Source organism: Mirounga angustirostris, unplaced genomic scaffold (genome assembly GCF_029215605.1).
Source record: "Mirounga angustirostris isolate CCGP_5_RB_7025 unplaced genomic scaffold, mMirAng1.0.hap1 SCAF_1, whole genome shotgun sequence".
Classification (NCBI taxonomy): Eukaryota; Metazoa; Chordata; class Mammalia; order Carnivora; family Phocidae; genus Mirounga; species Mirounga angustirostris.
The window spans coordinates 213,361,767-213,383,024 of NW_026991709.1; the positions used below are offsets into that span (position 1 = coordinate 213,361,767).

The window sequence follows — 21,258 nt, forward strand, 5'->3', positions numbered from 1 at the left end:
CCCGATCGGGTCGTTCACTCCTCGTTCGCTTAACAAATAGTTAATGCGGGGGCGCCTGGGTGGCTCAGTCGGTTGAGCGACTGCCTTCGGCTCAGGTCATGATCCCAGGGTCCTGGGATCAAGTCCCACATCGGGCTCCCTGCTCAGCGGGGAGCCTGCTTCTCCCTCTCCCACTCCCCCTGCTTGTGTTCCCTCTCTCGCTGGTCTCTCTTTGTCAAATGAATAAATGAAGTCTTTAGAAAATAATAAAAAATAAAAAGGCACAGTGGGGTGCCTGGGTGGCTCAGTTGGTTAAGCGACTGCCTTCGGCTCAGGTCATGATCCCAGGGTCCTGGGATCGAGTCCCGCATGGGGTTCCCTGCTCAGCAGGGAGTCTGCTTCTCCCCCTGACCCTCCCCACTCTCATGCTCTCTCTATCTCATTCTCTCTCTCAAATAAATAAATAAAATCTTAAAAAAAAAAAAAAGTTAATGCGGGGGGGGCGCCTGGGTGGCTCAGTCGTTAAGCATCTGCCTTCCGTGCAGGTCATGGTCCTGGGGTCCTGGGATCGAGCCCCACATCGGGCTCCCTGCTCAGTGGGAAGCCTGCTTCTCCCTCTCCCACTCCCCCTGCTTGTGTTCCCTCTCTCGCTGTGTCTCTCTCTGTCAAATAAATAAATAAAATCTTTAAAAAAAAAAAAGATAAAGATGCTGTTTATAAAATGCTAGGGTTGGGGCGCCTGGGTGGCTCAGTTGGTTAAGCGACTGCCTTCGGCTCAGGTCATGATCCTGGAGTCCCGGGATCGAGTCCCGCGCATCGGGCTCCCTGCTCGGCAGGGAGTCTGCTTCTCCCCCTGACCCTCCCCACTCTCATGCTCTCTCTATCTCATTCTCTCTCTCAAATAAATAAATAAAATCTTAAAAAAAAAAAAGTTAATGCGGGGGGGGGGCGCCTGGGTGGCTCAGTCATTAAGAGTCTGCCTTCGGCTCAGGTCATGATCCCAGGGTCCTGGGAGTGAGCCCTGAGTTGGGCTCCCTGCTCCTCGGGAAGCCTGCTTCTCCCTCTCCCTCTCCCCCTGCTTGTGTACCCTCTCTCTGGCAAATAAATAAATTTTAAAAAAGCAAAAAAACCCAAATAGTTAATGGGGGCCGAGGACAAGACAGCCTGCGATCCCTACCCTCGAAAACCTCAGAGCCTGGTTGTCTGAGGGAGACAGACAAGAAATAAATAAGTAAAATACGTGGTAGGTGGTGACACTGGTTAAGCAGCATAGTTCAAGGGCAGTGCGAAGTCTTAGGAGGAGTGGCCAGAGGCTCAGGTGGTGACGTCTGAGTAAACACCTGGCAGGTACGGGAAGGAGCCGCGGGGATGGTTGCGGGAGAGCCACCCAGAAGGACTTGGGTTTACTCTGACGCAGTGAGAAGCCTGAAGTGTTCTAACCAGGGAAACACATATGAAAAGTGTTTTACCTTTGGAACGTGCAAAGTTGGTTGCAACGGTATTTGTAAAGGCAAGGAAAAAAAATATTGGAAAAAACGGTGACGTGCAGACCCTCTTCTGCCTCCGGGGGGGCTCCAGCCCCCTTATCATTCACCCGCACCACCGCAGTCCCTTTCAGCCTGCCTTCCTGGCGGCTGTCCTCACCCCTCAGCGTCTGTCCTCTCCGCAGCGGCCACCAGAGGCCACCTGTGGGCAACTGAGCCAGGCCCCGCCCTCCTCTGCCCTCAGCCCTCCAGGGCTCCCACCTCCCTCAGGGTGAAAGATCAAATTCTCCCCTGACCCCCAAGGCCCGGCATGACTTGCGGGGTAGGGGGGGCGCCCTCCCTATCCTTCCCTCCTCCCCATCACCTTGTTGCTCACTCTGCTCCAGGTACACAGGCCTCCTTGCTCTTCTCCAACACGCCAGGCCCAGTCCTTCCCCAGGGCCTTTGCACGTGTTGTGCGCTCTGTATGGACTGCTCTTCCGCCTGGTACTCCCATACATGCTTCTCTTCCTCCTCTGGGTCTGCTCACATGCATCCTCATATGGCCTTGGCTACCCTAGTTTAAGCTCCAACTCCCTTCTTAGTAGTCCCAACCATGGTACCTCCACCCCAATACCACCCTTTTTTTTTCTTTTTAGATTTTATTTATTTATGTTAGAGAGAAAGAGAGTGCGCGTGCACATACACGCACACACACATGCCTAAGCAGGGTGCTGGGGAGGGGCAGAGGGAGAGGGAGAGAGAGAGAGAGGGAGAGAAGTAGACTCCCTGCTGAGCACGGAACCCGACTTCAGACTCTATCCCATGACTCGTGATCATGACCTGAGCTGAAATCAAGAGTCGGATGCTCAACTGACTGAGCCACCCCAATGCCACTCTTCACTTTCTAACTCAATACATCACTCACTCAAGGTTATGTTTTTCTCAGTGTATCCCCCTATCTTGAATGTCAGCTCCATGAAGGCAGGGATGTTCCCAGAAGAGGGAACAGCTCGAGCAAAGGCCCTGAGGTGGGGGAAGGACGTGCAGAGTACCAGCCTCGTCAGCTGGAGCTGAATGAGGGAGGGGGGCCGCTGGGCGGAAGTGATTAATCCAGGCAGATGGTAGCCTTGGAGGAGCCCCAATCCTCTTACCCAAAGCCCCTGAATACTTCCGCCACGCAGGTCACCTCCGGGCCTCTCCTGCTCCAGGTGGCCGTCATGCCGGGGCTGGCAGGCGAGCAGGGGATGGAGGGCTGGAGCCCGGCCCCACCGCTGTATGAGGAGTACCGCCCACCCCCCCTGGATGCCATCCGCCTGCCCAGATATGCGCTGTACCTGCTGCTGGCGGCCCTCCTGGTGGTGGCCGTGGCATATGCCATTGTGGGTCATCTCATCAAGGACCTCGCCCATGACCTGGCCGGTGAGCTGCTACCCACCACGAGCCCTGCTTGGGACAGTGCTGGGCCGCTCTGGGCCGGGGGGTGGGGGGGGCGGGATGCAAGGGCCTCTCGCAGCCAGGGAGGGGACAGAGGGTGGGTGAGGCCCCGGGAGGCTCCTCACCTGCGTCCTACTGCAGACTGGGCCTTCGGCCCGAAGCCAGAGCAGGAAGACGCCCCTCGGGAACTGCGCTCGAGCCTGGAGGGTGAGGATCTGGAAGAGCTGGACCTGCAGCTGGCCCTGGCCTGGCGGGGTGATGAGGACCCTGGCGGGGGTGGCGACGCAGCCCCTGCAGAAGCCCCCGCCCCGGCTACCCGCCGCCCTTCCATTGCCTTCAAGGACCCACCTGCTCGAAGCTCCTTCTGGAGGCTGGACTGAGCCGGGCCCTGCCCTCTAGCCCGGTACCTGGGTTTGAACCCCTCTGGCAGTTGTGTAGACCGGACTTGTGCACGCTGGATCCCTTGCTCCACTGATCTGCCCCGTCTTGGCAGAGAATGTTCTCTTTCTTGGCTGGCAGGTTCCAGTGGTTGGTCACTGGCACTTTCCACACTCCTGCTCCCCCCGTAGCCCCAGAGCCTGATTCTGCCCAACCTCCACCAAGAAGAGTTTGTCGAAGAGTAACAATGGTGCTAACCCTTACTGAGTGCTTAGTGTGTCCCTGCTGTTGTGCTCAGTGAGCCTTTTCCACGTATTACTTCATTTAATCCTCACAGGCCAGGACTTTTCACCCCCATTTAACACATGGGAACATGGAGGCACAAAGCCCGGAAATGACTTGCTTGGAGCAGAGAGAACCTTTTGCAGCAAGAGGCCAGTTCCGTGACCTGCCTTCGAACGCAGAAGCCCCAAGGCAGGGTTCTGGCCCTGCTCTCCCGAATCTGCTCCAACCCCACCCCCCACCTCCTCCCCAGCTCTGCTGCTCTGCCCGCCAGATATGTTGGTTTCTGGGGGTCCTGACTTCCCAGCTAACCTGAGAACTCCCAGAGGACAGTGTCTGAGGCTTCCTCCCTCCCTTCTGAGCTTGGCACAGACAGGGCACACAGTAGGAGCTTCGTAGGCACCACTCGGGTGGTTGAGATGGGCTCGCTCTGAGCAGGTGCCTGAGCTCCATCACTCTACTGGATGGCCCCTTGCGCAGTGATGATAGACCTCAGGGAGGCAGGAGGCCCCAGGGATGCATGGGTGCTCCTTAAAGATGTGTGCAGTGACACTCGTACCCCCCCAGCCCCCAAGGGCCCTGCAGAGCCCCCCGCCCCCCGGTCGGGGCTTCCTGCCACGTGCCTGGGCCGTGGCTGTCCAGTGGCAGCTGGAGTGAGGTGCTCCTTCTCCTGGGCAGGGCTCCCTATCTAATCAGCCAGGGACCAAGGTTGATGGACAGGAGAGCCTGCAGCCTGAGTCATCCGCTACCTGGGCGGCCCATTCTCCGGCCATCAGGGCGTGGCTGGGTTTGGAGATGGATAGTGGGCCACGTGGCCCATCACTTCTTGTCCCTGTGCTCATCCCAGTATTGGCTGTGGGTCCCCAGGGGTCTGGGAGCCAGGATGAGGCAGTTTAAGCCAGTGGTGGGGGAGATCTGGGCTCAGATCCCGGCTCCAGCTATTTCTGCGTGACCTCTGTGCTCCTGGCCTCCTTGGGCTTCTCTGAAAATGGAGATAGAAACATTTTGTGGGGTGTTCAGAGAAGGAGACACAGTGATGCCTGGCAGCCCTGAGCCCAGGCCCATTTCGGCCTGGCCACTGCGGCACGGAGCCTGGGGGACCTGGAGGCTGGGTCCTGGGGTAGGGCACAGGGTGGGGGGGCTGGACTCCCCGCGTTAATTGTTATACCAGGTCCAGAGTCTGACCTCCGGGTCTGGACCAGCCCCGCCCCTAGGCCCGCCTGCCACCATATCAGGGGCTGGGCAAGCCTCACCCAGCTAACCTTGACTGCACGGCTGCTGGCTCTTCCACGACCATGGAGACCCTGGAGACCCTTCTCCTGCTCAGCGCCCTGCTCCTGTCACCTGCAGAGGCTCAACAGGGTAGGGCTCCGACCTGGACCTGGGGTGGGGGGTGGGCAGAGGCGGGGGGGAGGGGTCGTGGGAGGGGCTCATTCATAGGCTCACCATCTCCCCATTTTTCATGATGAGGAACCGAGACCTCTGAAAGGAGGGGGCAGGCAGAGGAGGAATGGGGTCAGGACCCTCTTGGAACCCCCCAGCCCCCACACTCCCTCTGGGCCTCTCTCCCATCCCTGAGATGCACCTAGCTCCCTCCCCTTCTCTAGAACTGGTCTCTGACGCCCGGCCCCTTTCCAAGACCCCATTGGCTTGAGCATCCCCCAGCAGCCTTCCCCTCTTCCCTTTCGGGGGCAGGCCCCAGCCCTGCCCCATCTCTGAGTCCCACCTGCCCCACCTTCGGACAGCCTTGCAGTATCGCCTGAAGCCCTGGCTGGTGGGCCTGGCTGCCGTCGTGGGATTCCTGTTTATCGTCTTCATCCTCATGCTGGTCAACCACGTCTGGTGCTCCAGTATGAGGTGGGAGCCCCTCTCCCCACTCCCCACAGCCGCTGTCCCTGTCCTCCTCCTCCTCTCCCCAAAGTGTTGGGCACCCCTCCCGCTCCTGACTCTCTCTGGTCCTTCCCCCCTCCGCCATCTCCCTATTTCCCTGTTCCAGCTCAGACCCCCCCCCCCCCCCGCCACCTCACAGCCTCTCAGTCTGGGACAACCATGCCACCCCTCTCAGTCCAGGACAACCATGCCGCCCATCTGCCTGGCTTGGTGCAGTTCATGAGCCCCAGCCAGGGGAGACTGTGAAGGCTACCTCCTGCCCTTCACCCACCTTCACCCCTCTATCTCTATCTCTCTCGCAGAGCTGAGGACGAGGAGTCCGCATTCAAAATGGAGTCCAACCCGTATCAGGACGTGGCCCTGAGGTACTGCTCGTGTGAGCATGTGTGGGTGTGTGCGGGGTCAGGGGTTTTGTGGGAGCCCCCTCTGGGTGTGGGGAGGGGTGGGTGTGCACAGATGACCCCTTTCTGCTCTTCAACTCTTCAAGCACATTCCTGCCCCGGGGCCTTTGCACATACTGTTCTCTCTGATTGGAACACCCTTTCCTGTATCTTCTGGCTGGCTCCTCCTTCAGTCCTGGCTCAGATATTTCCTCCTCACAGAAGCCCACCCTGACCACCAGCCTTCCTGACACTCTATGTCCCCCAACTGTGCATTCTTCTTTGCACTTATCACCAGCTGAAGTGATCTTAGTCATTTGCCCCTTTCTCCACGCTAGCTGGTAGCTTTCAATAGACAAGAGAACTTAGCTTTGGTCCTGGCTGTGTTCCCAGTGCTCAGCACGGGGCCTGGAGCACAGTAGGTCTGTTGAACAAGACCGTGGTGTGGGATTGTGTAGGGGTCTGTGCATGAGCATGTGATCGGGTGGGTGACTCTCCTGGACTCCCCTGTTGGTAGTTTTCTCCCTGCTTTGTTCATCCCTCCATCCATCCATCTATCCATACACCCACCCATCCATCCATCCACCCATCCATCCATCCACCCATCCATCCATCCATCCATCCATCCATCCATCCATCCATCCATCCATCCATCCGCCTATTCACACTTCACTTTCCAACCATCTATCATTCATCCATCAGTCTCCCTACCCAGTAACCCGTTAATCCATTCATCCATCCACCTGTCTACACTGCCATCCATCCAACCATTTATACTCCCATCCATTGATCTGTCATTCTCTTTTCCCTCCTGTTTCCTCACTCATCTTCCCATTCATTTATTCATCTCTCCATGAAGCTATCCATTCACCTAACCACTTATCTGCCCATCATCTATCCAACCATCCATCCATTCATTCCCTCACCCACCCATCTACCTTCTCACCCACCCATCCATCCACCCACCCATTTCCCCCACTCATCAGCCCAGTGATCTATCTACCCATCCACCCATCTACACTCCTATCCATCCATCCATTGACCCATCATTCTTTCCTTCTTCTAATTAATCTATTCACCTACTACACTACCTATTCATCCATCCATGCAAGCTTCTATTCACCTCTCTACTTATCTACCTATTCATCCATCCTCCCATCCATCCATCCATCGTCCATCCATCCATTCTCCATCCACCTGTCCATCCATGGGATGGTTGAGTCTTAGTGTCTGCCTTTGTGAAATGGAAATAGCAAGGCTTCCTCATGAGGACTGTTTGAGAATTCAACAAAGGTGTAGAACACCTGGCACGGGTATGTGTCAGTTAAATGAGACTGTTTCTCACTGTGGTCTGGGCCCTTTGTATCCCTACAGTGAAGAAGGCAAGAGGGAGAGGAAAGGGGAGATAAAGGACAAGAAGGGCAAGAAGGCTGAGAAAGAAGGAGAGAGAAACTTGGGGCTGGAGCTGGAGGAGAAAGAGGAGTCCAGAGGTGATGGGAAAGTCACGAACACAGCCATGTGAGGACTCGACACCGACTTCCTCCAGGCAGCCGCCCCGAGATGCCCCTTTCACATCGTGTAAGCGATGATCTGGACATGAAGCCACCGTAATAACTGCATGTAGAGCTGCGAATACCGAATGAAGAGGGGTGGGACTTGCCCTGCCCCCCAGGGAGGCTCTGTGTGCTGCGTGCGTGCGCTTTATGCACCCCCCTTCCTGACTTGACTGCCTAGTGATTCTTCTTGCACTGGGAGCGCGTTCTTGGTTGTGGAGAAACCCCCAAGCCCTCACCATCTCATGGCTCCACCTACTTCTGCCCACCGCCTGATTTCTTTTCCCTCTCCCTGATATCTGTTGGCCAGAACCTCCCTTCCCCCCACTCAGCCTGGGGACCAACGTGGGGCAGGGGCTGCCTTTTGGAGACCTGCATTAAAGAATTGATAAGAGCCCTTCAGAAGGGCTCCTGTTGTCTCTTGGGACACAGTTTCCCCGTGGGGGAGGCAGCTTTTGGGGTTGGGGTCAGGTCTGGTAGAGCAGGCTGCACCGTACCCAGATGCCCTGGGCACACTCAACCCTCTCCCTGCAATCTTGATTTTGCTGCCCTGAGCCTTGGACTTTGAGCCCCGAGAGTGCCGTATCCTGGGAAATCCTTGCTACCCCACCCCTCGTCTAGGCTCACATGACTCCATTCCCCGGGAACTGTGTCCGGGAGGCTGTGTGCCCCCGGGGCTCTGCGCCCCCCTGGGAAGGGACAAGTACTTTCTCCTCCCAGTCTCCAGCCACTCCTTTCACCTCATTTTCTCCGGGCCCTGGACCTTGCCCTGGATATTAACCATTTCTTAATAAGGACCTTGATAAAGGCTGGCATTCGGGCTGGGTTCTGGGGCGGGTCGCTGGGGTTGTTGGTAGGATGTAACCCCCAAGGCTGCTAGAACACTTCCAGGATCGTCCACCAGGGGGTGGAAAAAACATAAATAAATAAAAGCAAGGTACTACACGCCCTCATAGATGCTCCCAGGGAGCGCCCAGCATCTTAATCCTCAGTCTCCATCAGTACACAAGTAGTCCCATTTTCCAGCTGAAAATACTGAGGCGTAGAAAGAAAGATGGCCACTGGCCAGGTCTCGAGCGTTGCTCTTGGCAGAGCTGGGATGAAGCCCAGGCTGCCCAAACGATGAGGGAGTTTGTAGGCTCTGGCTGAGGTCAGATTTGGAGGTTAATGTCCTAGGATGGGAGAGGGTTGGAGCGCCGGGTGTCCGTTGCTGGCTGTGGTTCCTAGCTGGGAGAACGTGTCCCTCTGGAATGCTGTGTGGCCCCCCGGGGCGGTAGTCCCTCATCTGCAACCTGAGGACAAGCGTTAGGAAGCTTGAAGCAGGTGCTGGGGCTTAAGAACCATTGCAAGGCCTGACGCATAGTAGGTGCTCAGGAAACGCATTCCCCACCTTTCCTGAGCCTCTCCCATGGCTCTGGCTGTGGGGAGTGAGGGGGCCAGGGTGGGCCTCTGGGAGACAGGGTGCTGGGATGCCTGGGACGCCGGACCCCTCCCCAGCATACCCAGAATCCAGGGAAGGGGGCCCCACCCCCCTACTTCCTGTGGCCCTGGCCACACCCTGCCCTGGGGTGTCCGGGGCGGGCCGCTTCCTCCTCTAATGGGGTGGCACCCTGGGCCCCGCTGGGAAGAGGCCAGGACAGACGGACAAGGATGGACAGATTCTGGATGACCGCTGGACTACATCTGGCATCTCTGGTCCCGCGGCCGGTTCAGGCCCAACCCTGTAAGGCCTCGGCAGGGAGAGGGGGTGGGAAGGGAGCCCCCAGCCGGTGGCCCAGCCGCTGACCCCGCCCCACCCTGCCCGCAGTGGCCCAGAGGAAGCCGTGGCTGGTGGGGCTCGGGGCCGTACTGGCCGCCCTCTTCCTCATCTTCGTCCTCATCATGGTCTATGCCATCTGGTGCAGCCAGCCCCGTGACGGGTAGGCCCCCCTCCTGTGTGAGTCCCTCCCCTGCTGAACTGGGGGCTCAGAGCCCCTTCCCTCCCCTCTCCTCTCTGAGCCTCGGAGGAGGCAGGGCCAGGGGGCAATTCTTTGATTCAGAACTGATGGGGCCTCATATAACCTCACTGACTTCCCTCCTGACTCCCTACCTGAAAAACGAGGTGGCTTCCCTGAGACCCCATCGCTCATATGTGTTTCAGATGGGATCCCTGAAGTCCTTATCACCTCCCCTCAAGCCTCACGCATTTATCCCTCCCTCCGTCCGTCCATCCATCCCTCTGTGTGTCCATCCCACTGTCTGCGCCTCTGTCCACCTCCCCCCCAGCCCCGTCTGCATGTCCATCTGTTCATCCGTCCACCCATTCACTCATTCACCGAGCCACCCATCAATCGACCCATCTCCCCATCTCTCTGCCTGTTCCCTCACACACAGTTCTGAGACCCGGGAAGCCAGAAAGGCCAGATGTGAAGAGTCGGGTTCGGGCTCCCGTAGCTCACGCATGAGCTCCCCGCACTTCCTTCTTGTTCAAACAGGGCAGGCATCCTAACCTGTCTGAGCCTCAGCACGGCCTCCGCACAATGGGAACGATGAGAGTGCAGGACTCAGAGGTTCTGGGTGAATCGCAAGAGGCCTGGACAGTGTAACTCCTTATTAAGTGAGGTTTTCTGGACCCTTCTTGTCTCCACAGCAAGAAAGAGAAGGAAGAGGGGACCGTGAGAGAGGAGGAGAAAGAAGCAGAGGGCAACGGGGGGCTGGAGCTGGAGGAGAAAGAGGGGCCTCCAGACCACGAAAGAGTGGCAAGCTCCTCTGAATGAAGTCTTCCCACCTGCCTCCTCCCACCTTCCCAGCCTGGCCCCCTCCAGGCAGGCCTCCCAGGGACGCCAGTGCCTGCTCTGCAGCCTACAAGCAGAGACCTGGTCCTGGGGCCAGCGAAATTATTCCATGTGGGGTTCAGGTGAAGTGTCCCTGAATGAGGAGCACTCAGGCCCCACCCCAAGTCCCCCGCTTTGCATTTACCTGGGCATTTATACAGCCCCTTCCCAAGCACCCCCTTCCCCTTTGAGCCGGGAAGAGGTCCGGTGGGGGGAAACCATGCAAAGGCCCTGTGGTGTTTTCCGGGCCCCAGAGCAGGTCCAGTCCTCCAGCCGTCTTGCTTTTGTTTTGTTGCTCCTGGGCCTGAACTTTGGGGGGGGGGGGGGCAGCACGTGGCCGTTTCCTGGGAGCTGAGGGCCCTCCCACCGGGCGCTGGGTTTCTCATCACTGCTAGCTGTGCTTGGGTGCGGGTGCTGAGGGTGGGCGGAGACGGCGTCCTCAGCCCCTCTTCCCGGGCTGCGCGCTCCCGCGGCAGCTGCACATCGCTGTGCGGCCCTAAGCATGTAACTTAACCTCTCTGTGCCTAAGTGTCTTGTCCTGTAAAAGGGGGAGGACAGTAACTTGATCCTTTCTAAGTTGTCATGAGGATTAAATGAAATACTGTCCACGAAGATCCCAAGCACAGAACCCCCGGAACCCAAAAGGTGTCTAGGAAATGTCAGCTTTTTGTTATGCTGAAATGGTGTGGGAGACCCCCCCCCCCCCCCCCCCCGGCCTGGGGGATCTAGGAGGGCACAGGGTGCGTGTTCAGACTGCAGCTCTGGCGCCCCCGCGTCCTCTGCCTCTGGTCCGGGGGTTCGGATCGGGGGTCCAGAGGGTCCGGGTGGGAGGCGGCGCTGCGGTCGCGGGGGGGGGGGGGGGGGAGGGGAGAAGGGCGGGGCTGTGTGACTCCTCTCTTTCCGCGGGGCGAGACTTCTCCCCCAGGGGCGTCTGGAAATTGTGGGGGGCGTTTTGTGGCAAGCCTGCCCCCCTTCAGGGCATTGAGTTGGGGGCCCAGGGATGGCAAACAGCTTGCAGTGTTGGGATGGCCCCCCAAAGCCAAGAACTGCATCACTTCAGGGGCCAATGTCTAAAAAACACGGAGGCTTTCCTTGAGATCGAGGGCACCCCGACCCAGCTGAGCCCCGACCTCCTGTCTGAGGACGCCAACCCAGGCTGAGCCCCCCGACGCAGACTGACCCCCTACCCCGGCTGAGTCCCCCAGCCCTGGTTAAGCCCCACAGCCCTGACTGACCCCCCCAACCCCAGCCGAGGCCCCCACCCCTGGTTGAGCCCCTTAGCCCTGACTGACCCCTAACCCTGACTGAACCCCTCAACCGTAGCTGAATTCCCGACCCCCGGTTGAACCCCCATCCCACCTGAGCCCTTACCCCAGATGAGCCCCCAACCCTCTGAGCCCCCACAACAGGCTGAACTTTCACCCCGCAGAAGAAGCTCTTGCCAGCGCCCCCTTTCCCGCTGCGGGAAGGGGCTGGACGGTGGGGGTTGGGGCGCAGGTGGTTGGGGGCCCCTCCCCCCAAGACCCGGCTTCTGGATCCAGATCCTCGTCCCGTCCACAAGGGGGCGCCAGAACCGCGCTGCTGAGGGCAGAAGCACCCAGCCCCGTTGGGGATGGGGCGTGGGAAGGGGACTGGGGGGCCTAGGACCCCATCCCCCGACGACTGTCGTCTGTCCCTGTCTGGGCGGTGGCGTGGGGCAGTGCATCTGTGTGTAGCGTAGGGCACTGTGCCTGGGTCCCTCTGAGTGTCTTGTCTCTCTGTGCCTCGGTGTCCCCATCAGTAAAAAGGGATATAATCGTCCCTCCTGGGTGGGTCTGTTGCAGTTTGGAAGGAGCTTGTGCAGCAGAGAGCTTTGCTTTCTCATCTTGGGGTTCCTCGGAGGTCTCTGGGGGACTTGAAATGGGGGGAGGATGATGGGCCAGGACTCACAGATCCCAGCCCCCCCAAGAAAGGGAAGTGACTGCCCCTCACATGCGCGATGCTCCTGTGCTGTAAGCCTCCCTCCTCTCTGACCCCAGCCTCTGAGAAGCCCCCGTGGCTGCCAGGGTTGGGGGAAGAACTGGACAGGACCACTGCCAGGCTGACTGATCAGGGCTGGGCTGGGAGGGATTGGGGGCTGGGAGCTGGGAGGGTGAACAGGGGCTTTGCCCAGGCAGGTGGGGAAGGCCTCCGGGACCAGAGGTTGTTAGAATGAAGTCAGGTCCTGCCGTCCTCTGCCCACAGCCCTCCAGGGCTCCCACCTCCCTGGGGTAAAAGCCCAGGTCCTCCCCGAGGCCCACAAGACCCTGCAGGACCTGTCCCATCCCCTCCTCCCCTGGTCCCTTATTCTGCTCCAGTCACACGGGCCTCCTGGCTGTTCATCCAACATGCCAGGCAGGGTCCTACCCCAGGGCCTTTGCACAGACTGTGCCCTCTGCCTGAAACACTCATCTGTCAGATTTCCAGGAGGTTGTTTCCCCTCATTCTATTCGTCTCTGTTTAAGTGTTACCTCATGTGAGACCCACTCTCCTATCCCTTACTTTGCTTTACTTCTTTGGCACTTACCTCCTCTGATATATATTTTACTTATTTTTATTGTTTACCATGCATCTTCCCAACTTGGAACTGTAAGGGCTATGAAGGCAGGTTATTTTGGGCATTTTGTTCCCTGCTGTGTCCCCAGTACTTGGTACTCAGCAGATGCTCAGGAAATCTTTGCTGAATGAATGGGAGTTTGCCAGGTGGAAAAAGAGGGAAAGCATTCTGTACATTTATGGAGCACTGACTGTGTGCCAGGTTCTGTCCTTGGGAGCCCGGGGGTGGGAGGGGGAGGCAGAATTTCCTGGCACAGAGAAGGTGCTCCATAGATGCCCATGGAGTTTGTTGATTGAAGGCCCTAGGGAGATCTGAGGCTGGTCGGGGAGGAAGCTAGACTGGGGAAAGGTGGGCCGGCCTTCTGGAGGAAGAGGATGTCGTTGTGGGAGCTGAAGGGTCTGCGTAGAGTGGGGAGGCAGTGATGAGCAGCAGAATAGCAGGAGCCAAGGTTCAGGGGTGTGAAATGGCCCCTTGTAGGAGCGGGGGGACCACTGGAGCACCAAGGGCATTGCAGGAAGGACCTGGACCCAGAGCTCACCAAAGTCAGTGTGTAAAGCAGGTCCCTCCTGTGGGCTCTGCGGACACAGACATGGGGCCAGATCGCTCTCTGCGGGGGCACCCTGGGTGCCGTGGGGGGCTGTGCAGCACCCCAGGAGCATCCCTGTCAACAAACATCCCCGGGCACTGTGGAGGGCCCCTGGGGGCCACTGGATGGACACAAAGGTCTCAGCCCCTTCCCTTCACTCTGGCACCGAACAACCCACACAGCACAGAAAGGAGGACCCAGGACAGTTAGTGAGAGTCAAAGCATAGCTTGTTTAATTTTTATACATTTTTTTCTTCCTTCTTTTGTCTTTTTTTTTTTTGCTTTTTATTGAATCTTTTATGGAACCCCCCTTGTTTCATTTTTTTTCTTTTTTTTTTTTTTGCATAGGGAAACAAACAAACAAAATAGTAACAGCCAGAGTCACTTTCTGTAAATGGTACTTAGGTAGGCGCGTCTGCAAAAACCGAAATGACTGCGTAATATACAAGGTTATGACCAGAGTATGCTGTGAGGGGGGGCAGGCGGGCGAGCCGGGCAAGGGAGGAGTCCGGCTGGTCTGCCAGGCGTCCCCCCAGTCCCCGTCCCGGAGGGGAAGGGGGCGGCGGGCAGCAGACCCAGCCTGGACCTTCTCCTGACCTGGGTCACGAGCATGGGGTGTGTGTGCATGGGGTGTGTGTGTGTGTGTGTGTGAGAGAGAGAGAGAGAGAGAGATCCGGTGTGTGGCAAGCAGGAAGCGAGAGACAGAGTAAACTATCCTGGTAATATCAGTAAAATACAAAATGGGGGGGGGAACCTCAAAAAATATCTTGGAGGGAAAAGAATGAAAACGAAGAGGAACACCACCAAAAAGTTTTTCAAAGAGCGAAAGGAAGGAAGGAAGGAAAGAAAAGGAAAAAGAAAGGAAACTCAGTCAGGTGGGTCTCTGTCCTTCCTCCCTGCGCTATGCGCTCTGTCCCTCAGACTCTCTTGTCTTCCCCCATGTGGGGTCCTGGGGGTGGGAGGGCAGGAAGCTGGGGGCAAAGGCCAGGACCCCCGAATTTGAAGGGACTTTGGTTTTGGAGGCCTGGCTGGGACCCAAGATGGGAGGATGGGGTGTTGATGCATTTGGGGAGTAGATTTTGGGGGTTCCCACGGGAGGGGGCTGGGACAGCTCCTGTCCCCTTCCCAGGGGTCCCCTTCTAGCCAGGAGGTGTGAGTGGAGGGCTGTGGGGAGGGCAGTAGCTTGGGGGTGCGTGACTTCCTTCCTGTCCGGCCCTGACTCCTGTTGGATCCCACCTCCTCTTTCCTGAGGCCTGGGGGGGGGCCCTGGGGAACAGGGGAGGAGAACCCCAAAGCCACACCAGCAGACGTGTGAGGCACTGCTTGGGAAAGTCTTGTTTTGGTATCGCTGGCAACAAGTCCCACTGGTACGGCTTGGGGTCTGACTCCCTGCCCCGCCTGGGGGGTGGGGGTGGGGGCCAGCGCGGGGACGGGCGGACGGGGGAGGCCGGGTCAGTCCAGAGGTGGGACACTCTCACGTGTCCAGAGGGGCAGGAACGGGGGAAGACGGGGGCATGCGGAGGAAGCTGGATGTGAGGATGCGTCTGCGGGGCCTCTCTACCAACACCCTCCGCGAAGAAGAGTAGAAACCGGGGTCTCAGGGAATCCAGGTCAAAACAAAAAGTAGCCACTGTATAACCTGTATCACGAGGAAAAACTCCAAAATTATATATATTTATACATATATGTGTGTGTGTGTGTAGTACAGCCTACACCGGGGGTCAAAGTACCGTGGGAGAAGCCAGAGTGGGGACAGGGTCCTCGGGCCGCAGCGCGCACAGGGCGGGAGCTGCTCCCAGCCCAGGCTCCCGCCTACCCGGCTGCCGGCCCTGCGGACAGACAGAGGGTTCCAGAGCAGAGACGGGGACGTGTGGGGCTGAGGCTGGAATTGTCTGCTGCTTGGGGGGGGTGCAGACACCCCCCGTCTCCTTCGGGGTTCCTCTTGGGTCTGATTGTCTAGCTCAGGGCGGGGGGCGGGGGTCTGGGTTCAGAACTCGGCAGGAGCCTGGGTGGCGGACCCAGGCCTGGGCGCCCCCTGACCCCTTCTCCTCAGACAGGGCCGGGTCTCCCGGCCCCTCCGCACCTCATTTTCCACCCTGGTCAGGATCCCATGCTCTCGTCCCAGAGAGGCGTGAGGACAACTTGCATATATCTGGGAGGCCTCTCTGTTCTGTTCCACAGCACGGCTGGACCCCAGGGTCAGGTGGGGGGCCTCCCATGGATGGTGGGGGGCAGCAGGCGTGGGAGGGGATGGGGTTTGAGAACATGTTAGTCTCACACATGTAAAAAACAACACAGCGCCCTTGTGCGCCCTGCCCCGTGCCTGGAGTACCAACCTGAACTGCAGAGCTGGGGAAGGGGGGAAGCGGTCTGGGTCCCGGTGTTTCTGCCTTATTCTGCCTGTGGCCTTTCCTGGGGGGGGCGGGGGGGGGACACACAGGCCCAAGACGGCACCACCTACTCAGCGGGGCACACAGCTGGGGGCAGGCTGCAGAGGGACAACGTGGTCCCCATGAAGCCCTTGGGGAGGTGTCCCAGGCGGGACGCTCCCCCCCTCCCAGGTGTCTGCTCCCCAATTCTGGGGGGAAGAGAATAAAACCCAGAAATCTGCCGCATGAAACGTGACACGCAGGGCCTTGAGCTCTCGGACCAAAGGACAGTTCTTAGGGGCGGCCACTGACAGCGGGACCTGGCCCCCGGGACTTGCGGAGGCATCTTTTTAAAAGAAGACATGGGATGAGTGTGTGATGGTGGATGGAAGCCAGGCTGCCCACGGGGCCCCTCCCTGCTCTGGGGGGCGACCATCTGCCCGCTGTGTCCCCACAGGAGATGCATGGGGGACAGGAGCTGGATGGACCCAGCCCTCGGACACCCCACTAACCAGCTGCTACTGTCTCAGCTTTGGTCGAGTAAAAAGCAAAGGAAATTGGAAGAAAAAAAAAAAACCCAACAACAACAAAGAAAGGAAAAAACAGAAAGGAAGCAAAAGATAAGAGGACAGACGTGAAATCAAGGACAAGACAACAGGTCGGGCAGCCACCAGACGGAGGCCCATGCATGCCCAGGGGCCAAACCCTGCGCCCGCGGGCCCCTGGCTGGGCCTGCGGTGGCTGAGCTAGGTCTATAGGGACAGACAGACAGATATTGCATATATTGGGTTTGGCTTCTGTTTTCTGTTTGTTTCATCCCAGATAACCGCCCCCCCCCCCCAGTCACAGCTGGAAGACAGAAGTGGGTGCTGGGGGCAGGGAGGGGGCAGGAGGGGAGTGCCGCCCCAGGCCGGTCTCCAAGGGGGGGGGGTGCCCAGCGAGTCCTTTGGCAAGAAGGAAGGGGGGGTCTGGGGAAAGGAGGGGAGCCTGGGGGGCGGCAATGTGACCCTGAGCCAGGGGGAGGCCAGCCTGCAGGAAAGGTGGCATGGGGGAGTCTGGCTGGAGGCAGGATGGCCACCCCGTGGGGCCAGGGCTCACCCCTGAGGTCTGTCCGCTGCTGTGGGCGGGGGCCTCGGAAGGGACTCCTCTGGAGCCCAGCGGTGGGGCTGGGGATGGCAGAGCACCAGGGCAGAGCACCCCCACTGCAGCAGAGCTGTGGACAGAGCTGGGGGTGGGGGGCAGACCATGGGCGACTGTTCTGTGGATTGCTTTTCTAAGCGTGGGAGTTTCCTTTTTTTTTTTTTAATTCTTATTTTTTTTTTTACAAATAGAATACATCCCTCTTCAATTTTTATTTTTTATTTCATGTCATTGTTTTGTCTTCTTGTTTTTTTTTTAACTACACGAGCAGTGCATGCAGCTATCTGTGTGCGCTGATATTGTTTAAAGGTAATACTTATTTTTGGAAGGCAAGGCACATCATGTGGTAGAAAATTTCGTGCAAATTAGGAAACATGGAGTTTTTTTAAGGTTTTTTTTTTTGTATCTTTTTTTTTTTTTTTTAAAGAGGAGGGGATAGTGTCAGAGGGCTGGGGGAGGGCTGGGGGAGGGAGATAGAGCCAGGGGTAATTTGCCATGCAGTATCAGCCGCGCGAGCTGACATCAGGAGCCAGGTCACAGGAATCCCCGACTAAGCACCATGCAAAGTTAGGTAGCTGGGGGCCGCCAGGTGCCCCTCCCCTACCCCGCCTACCCGCACCCTAAGGTTCCCGGCTGAGAAGCTTCCGGATACCCCAACTGCACGACCCACCCCCTCCTGCCCTCCCGGAGAGCGGCCCATGCTTTGGTCCCCAACAGCCACCCAGTGGAGGGGGCCCTGGGGACAGATGGACGGACCAAGGGTTCTTGAATGCCTCTGGACAATGGGAGGGGGGTTGGTGGGGAAGGGTCTTTCTCTTATGGTTGAGTTTGCCAAGCCCCTTGGGCTGGTTTGGGAGGAAAGTCCAGTTTCTGGGGAGGTGGGAGGAGGCTGGCCAGGCCTGGGGTACCGGGAGAGGGCCAGGAGGGCCAGGCTGGGAGCAGATGAGGCGGAGGCCCAGCCCAGGGCGATGGCTTTGGCCCAGGCCAGGGGGTGGGGAGTCTTGGTGGGGAAGGTCTTCCCCAGGGCCAGGCATGGAGGAGGCCGGCTGGGACTCAGATGGATGGGATGGGAGGGGATCCCCCCTCCCAGGCCCCCCACCCAAGATAGCCATCCTGGGGTGGGGGTGGGGATGGGGCCAGGGAGCCGGGGTTGGGGGGCACCCGGTGTCCCCAGCTTAGTGTTTTTGGAGCGGCTCAACGGAAAACGTTTAGCAGATGGGAGGTCCCCCACATGCCCACAGGGGACCCCCCAGGCGCTGACCCCACCCTCCCCCGGCCAGAACCCCCCAACCCCATCCAGGCTTATACGGACTGCAGTTGCCCGGCCTTCTTTCCTTGTGGGGGCCCAGCTGTGATGCACCTGCCCGGCTGTGCCCCACTTCGGTGGGGGAAGATGAAAGTGCAAACCGTGGTCCCCCTTTGGGCTGGGAGGCACCAGGGAGGGGGTGTCGCTCCAGGATGTAAGGCACTGGCAGAGGAGGCGAGGGAGGGCCTGCTGGCTTCCCCAGACCCCACCCCCGTGCCCGAGCGCAGCAGGGCTTGAGGGATGCCCAGCTCTGCCCCTTGGGCCAACTGTGGGGGGGGGTCCCATCTCTCCAGCTCTGAGGGGAGCACAGCAATGAGGGTCAGCGACTGGAGGTGGCCGGGTTGGGGGAGGGAATGGAAGGGGCCTGCGGCCACTTCCCATTCCAGCTGGACAAAGGGGGGCGGGTGGTGGGAATCAGGCACTTAAACCACTCGCTCTCACCTCCCACCTCCGTGGGCTAAGCGGGGGGGGCCTCCCCTCCCAGGGCTCGGGTGGATGGAGGCTCCGGACAGGGTGTCCCCTCCTGGGGAGCTCTGAGTCCCTCCACTCCCCCCAGCCCCTTCCTCGGAAAGTGCATTTCTTACAGTGTGTGCAACGTGGGTCCCTCCCCTGGGGGGTGTGGAGCAGGGCCAGCGGGGTGCGGGGTGGGGTGGCCTCCTATGCCGCGGGGTGGAGCTGGGGGTCAATTGCATAGAGACTTCTCCTCCCAAGCAGGGCAGGCATGGGGCTGTAAGACCAAGTCCCGAGCAAGCCCGGCCGAGCGCGCACGCACATGTGGGGCAGGCGGAGGTCCCACGGCAGCAGGATGCTCCTGACAAAGTTCCTGCCACGCATCCCAGTCCCCTGGCGACACCCAGGGTCTCCCCACAACCCTCTTCTGCCCTTGTCGCTGCCCTGCCCGCCTGGGCCTCCACTGCCCGCCGCTGGGGTCCTTGCCGGCTCCCCCCCCCAGCGTCCCCACAGCGCCCGCCTCCCCACTCGGCAGACGCGGTGGCGGAGGCCTGGCTGACATCCCGGCAGTGGGGACCCGGGGAGAGGTGGCCGTGCCGGGTGTCCCGCCCCACGGGGCCTGGGCAGGGGCACCGGGCCGCGCTCACCTGGTCCTGGGCGGAGGCGGGAGCGGGCGCCTGCCCTTGGAGCTGGAGATGAGTCCCTGCGGAGGGCGCCCTGCGCAGGCTGCGTGTGAGCGGTGGCAGGGCCTGGCCCTCCGGTCGGGCCGCGGCGTCCCGAGAGTTCTGAGGGGCTGCTGTCTTTACCTTTTGTCTTCTCGGATGGGTGGGTTTATTTTTATGGTGGTTTTTTTCTGTTTGGTTTTTTTTTTTTTTGCCTTTTTTTCCTTTTTGCTTGTTTCCCTCCTGTGTATGTGTGTCTGTTCTGTCTTTTCGGCCAGGCTGGGAGTCGGCGGGGTGTTCTCGCTCGCTCTAACTTTCCACTGAAAACGTGGGCCGGGGGCCGACAGTGCGGCCCCCTGGGATTCCCGCGACGAAGGAGCAGGGCGTGGGAAGAAATCTTTCTTATCCCAGATACCAGGACTGGGTGCCCGACAGGGACACATGGAGAGAGGAGAGAGAGAGAGAGAGAAACGGGGGTCAGGCTCCACCATCGACCGCACCGGCCACCACCCACACCCGCCTCCTCGGGGCCCCTGTCCCCCGGCCCCAGACGTGTCATAACCTGCTAGGGGACCCTGCACAAGGCTGCTGGATGAAACGCAGGGTGCCCGGGGACAACTGACTTCTGGAGAAACCACAGGGAAACCCGTATGCCCTGCAACTTCTGGTATATACTTATGCTGAGACAATTTTTTCAAACTTATTTTTATCTCTTGACTATCTGGACTTTAAATCTATCTGAGCATCCTGGAGCTTTTGTTTACAACCAGATCTCTGCGCCTCGGTGCTCTGAGTCTACAAAGACGGAGAGGATGTGGCTCCGCCCCGGGCTTCCCTCCACACGCGGAGTCGCTATGAAGTGCCACCTTGTCCAAGCACGGCGACCAGGGCTGTTTGCTTTCGTTTTTTAAACAAACGTTTTCCCATTTAAGGATCCTCCCCTGATTCCCCATGAAGGAGGGACTATGCCCCCCACCACCCCGTTTCAAAAGGAAGAAAACATGGGCTCAGAGAAGTCAAGGAATTTGCCTAAGTCCACCGGCGCAGGGGGCCAGAGTGGAATTCCAACTCGGGCCTGCCTGGTTCCAGCCCTTGCTTGGCCCCTGCCCAGGTCTGACCTCTAGCCTGTCCCTTGAGGGGTCACAAGCTCCACTTCCCATAGGGGGACTGGGGCTCAGGCTGAGGGACAGCTCCAGCCTGGGTCTCCGCAGGGAAGCCGCCGTACACGCCCTTTCCCTGGAGAATGTGTCCAATCCACCTGCGTGGGGCCAGCCTGGGGACACCCCCTGACTGAGGCTGGAGCAGCGCTGTCCCTCACCCCTGCTGTAAATCAATTGTGCCCCTCCAACCAGGCTGCCCCGTGGGCCATCCCAATGAACTGGCGCCCTGGCTCCCAGCCCCCCACCTCCAGCCAAGTTCAAGTTCATCTTGGCCATTACCTCATGTCTGGTTTCTGTTGGCAACAGACAGACTCTGGGCGTGACCCTCCCCCATGGTGGCCTCCCCTCGGCCCTTCCTCCTTCCTCCCTCCCAGGCCTCTGGTCCCAGCAACTTAACATCCTCCCCTTCGGCTGAGGGGGAGACTGCCGGGGGTGCCGGGGTCGGGGGGGCGGGCGGTGAGGTCCCGGCTCTGGACTCCCCTGGCCTGGCTGGAGCCATCAGTGTGGCTCTGGCATGTGGCTTAGCCCCTCTGGACCTTGACTTACTCATCTGCTGGATGGGTGTCATGTGTTTCTGGGCAGAAAGGATCCTGGTGTAAAATGCTCGGGCCGGGGGGAGTTCCATCACATCAGAGAGGGGGCAGAGGTGTATGGGCCCATGGACCCCACTCTGGGGACCAAAGTGATGGATGGCTCAGGACTGGGGGGGATTGATGGGGGAGATGAAGAAGGTAGGTAACTGACCAGGGGGGAGGGACACTGCTGGGGGAGGGGATGCTGACGGGGGAGAGGATATTGGCTGGGGAGGGGCACTGATGTGGCGGAGAGGAAGACA

General features: G+C 59.2%; 4 protein-coding genes across 7 annotated transcripts in view; 3 read left to right on the forward strand and 1 right to left on the reverse strand.

Annotated features, from left to right (window-relative positions):
• Positions 1 to 2,575: 2,575 nt before the first annotated feature.
• Positions 2,576 to 3,491, forward strand: SMIM44 (small integral membrane protein 44). The gene has a single exon (XM_064574861.1). The coding sequence runs from the start codon at positions 2,663 to 2,665 to the stop codon at positions 3,257 to 3,259; it is 597 nt and encodes a 198-aa protein (XP_064430931.1). The 5' UTR covers positions 2,576 to 2,662; the 3' UTR covers positions 3,260 to 3,491.
• Positions 3,492 to 4,834: 1,343 nt separating this feature from the next.
• LOC135364646 (small integral membrane protein 24-like) lies at positions 4,835 to 7,331 on the forward strand. The gene is made up of 4 exons (XM_064593529.1): positions 4,835 to 4,901; positions 5,285 to 5,396; positions 5,732 to 5,794; positions 7,184 to 7,331. The coding sequence occupies exons 1-4, from the start codon at positions 4,835 to 4,837 to the stop codon at positions 7,329 to 7,331; spliced, it is 390 nt and encodes a 129-aa protein (XP_064449599.1).
• A 1,642-nt stretch (positions 7,332 to 8,973) lies between these two features.
• LOC129045455 (small integral membrane protein 24) lies at positions 8,974 to 10,470 on the forward strand. Its single transcript, XM_054505111.2, has 3 exons — positions 8,974 to 9,085; positions 9,170 to 9,281; positions 9,992 to 10,470. Exons 1-3 carry the CDS (start codon positions 9,013 to 9,015, stop codon positions 10,116 to 10,118), a joined length of 312 nt encoding a protein of 103 aa, XP_054361086.1. The 5' UTR covers positions 8,974 to 9,012; the 3' UTR covers positions 10,119 to 10,470.
• A 3,076-nt stretch (positions 10,471 to 13,546) lies between these two features.
• Positions 13,547 to 21,258, reverse strand: part of NFIC (nuclear factor I C) — a 69,325-nt gene continuing 61,613 nt past the window's right edge. For all 4 annotated transcript variants that reach the window (XM_064574719.1, XM_064574710.1, XM_064574727.1 and 1 more), the window contains one exon: positions 13,547 to 19,683. In XM_064574719.1, coding sequence (XP_064430789.1) covers positions 19,666 to 19,683 — 18 coding nt within the window. In that variant the 3' untranslated portion in view covers positions 13,547 to 19,665. The remainder of the gene's footprint in view (positions 19,684 to 21,258) is intronic.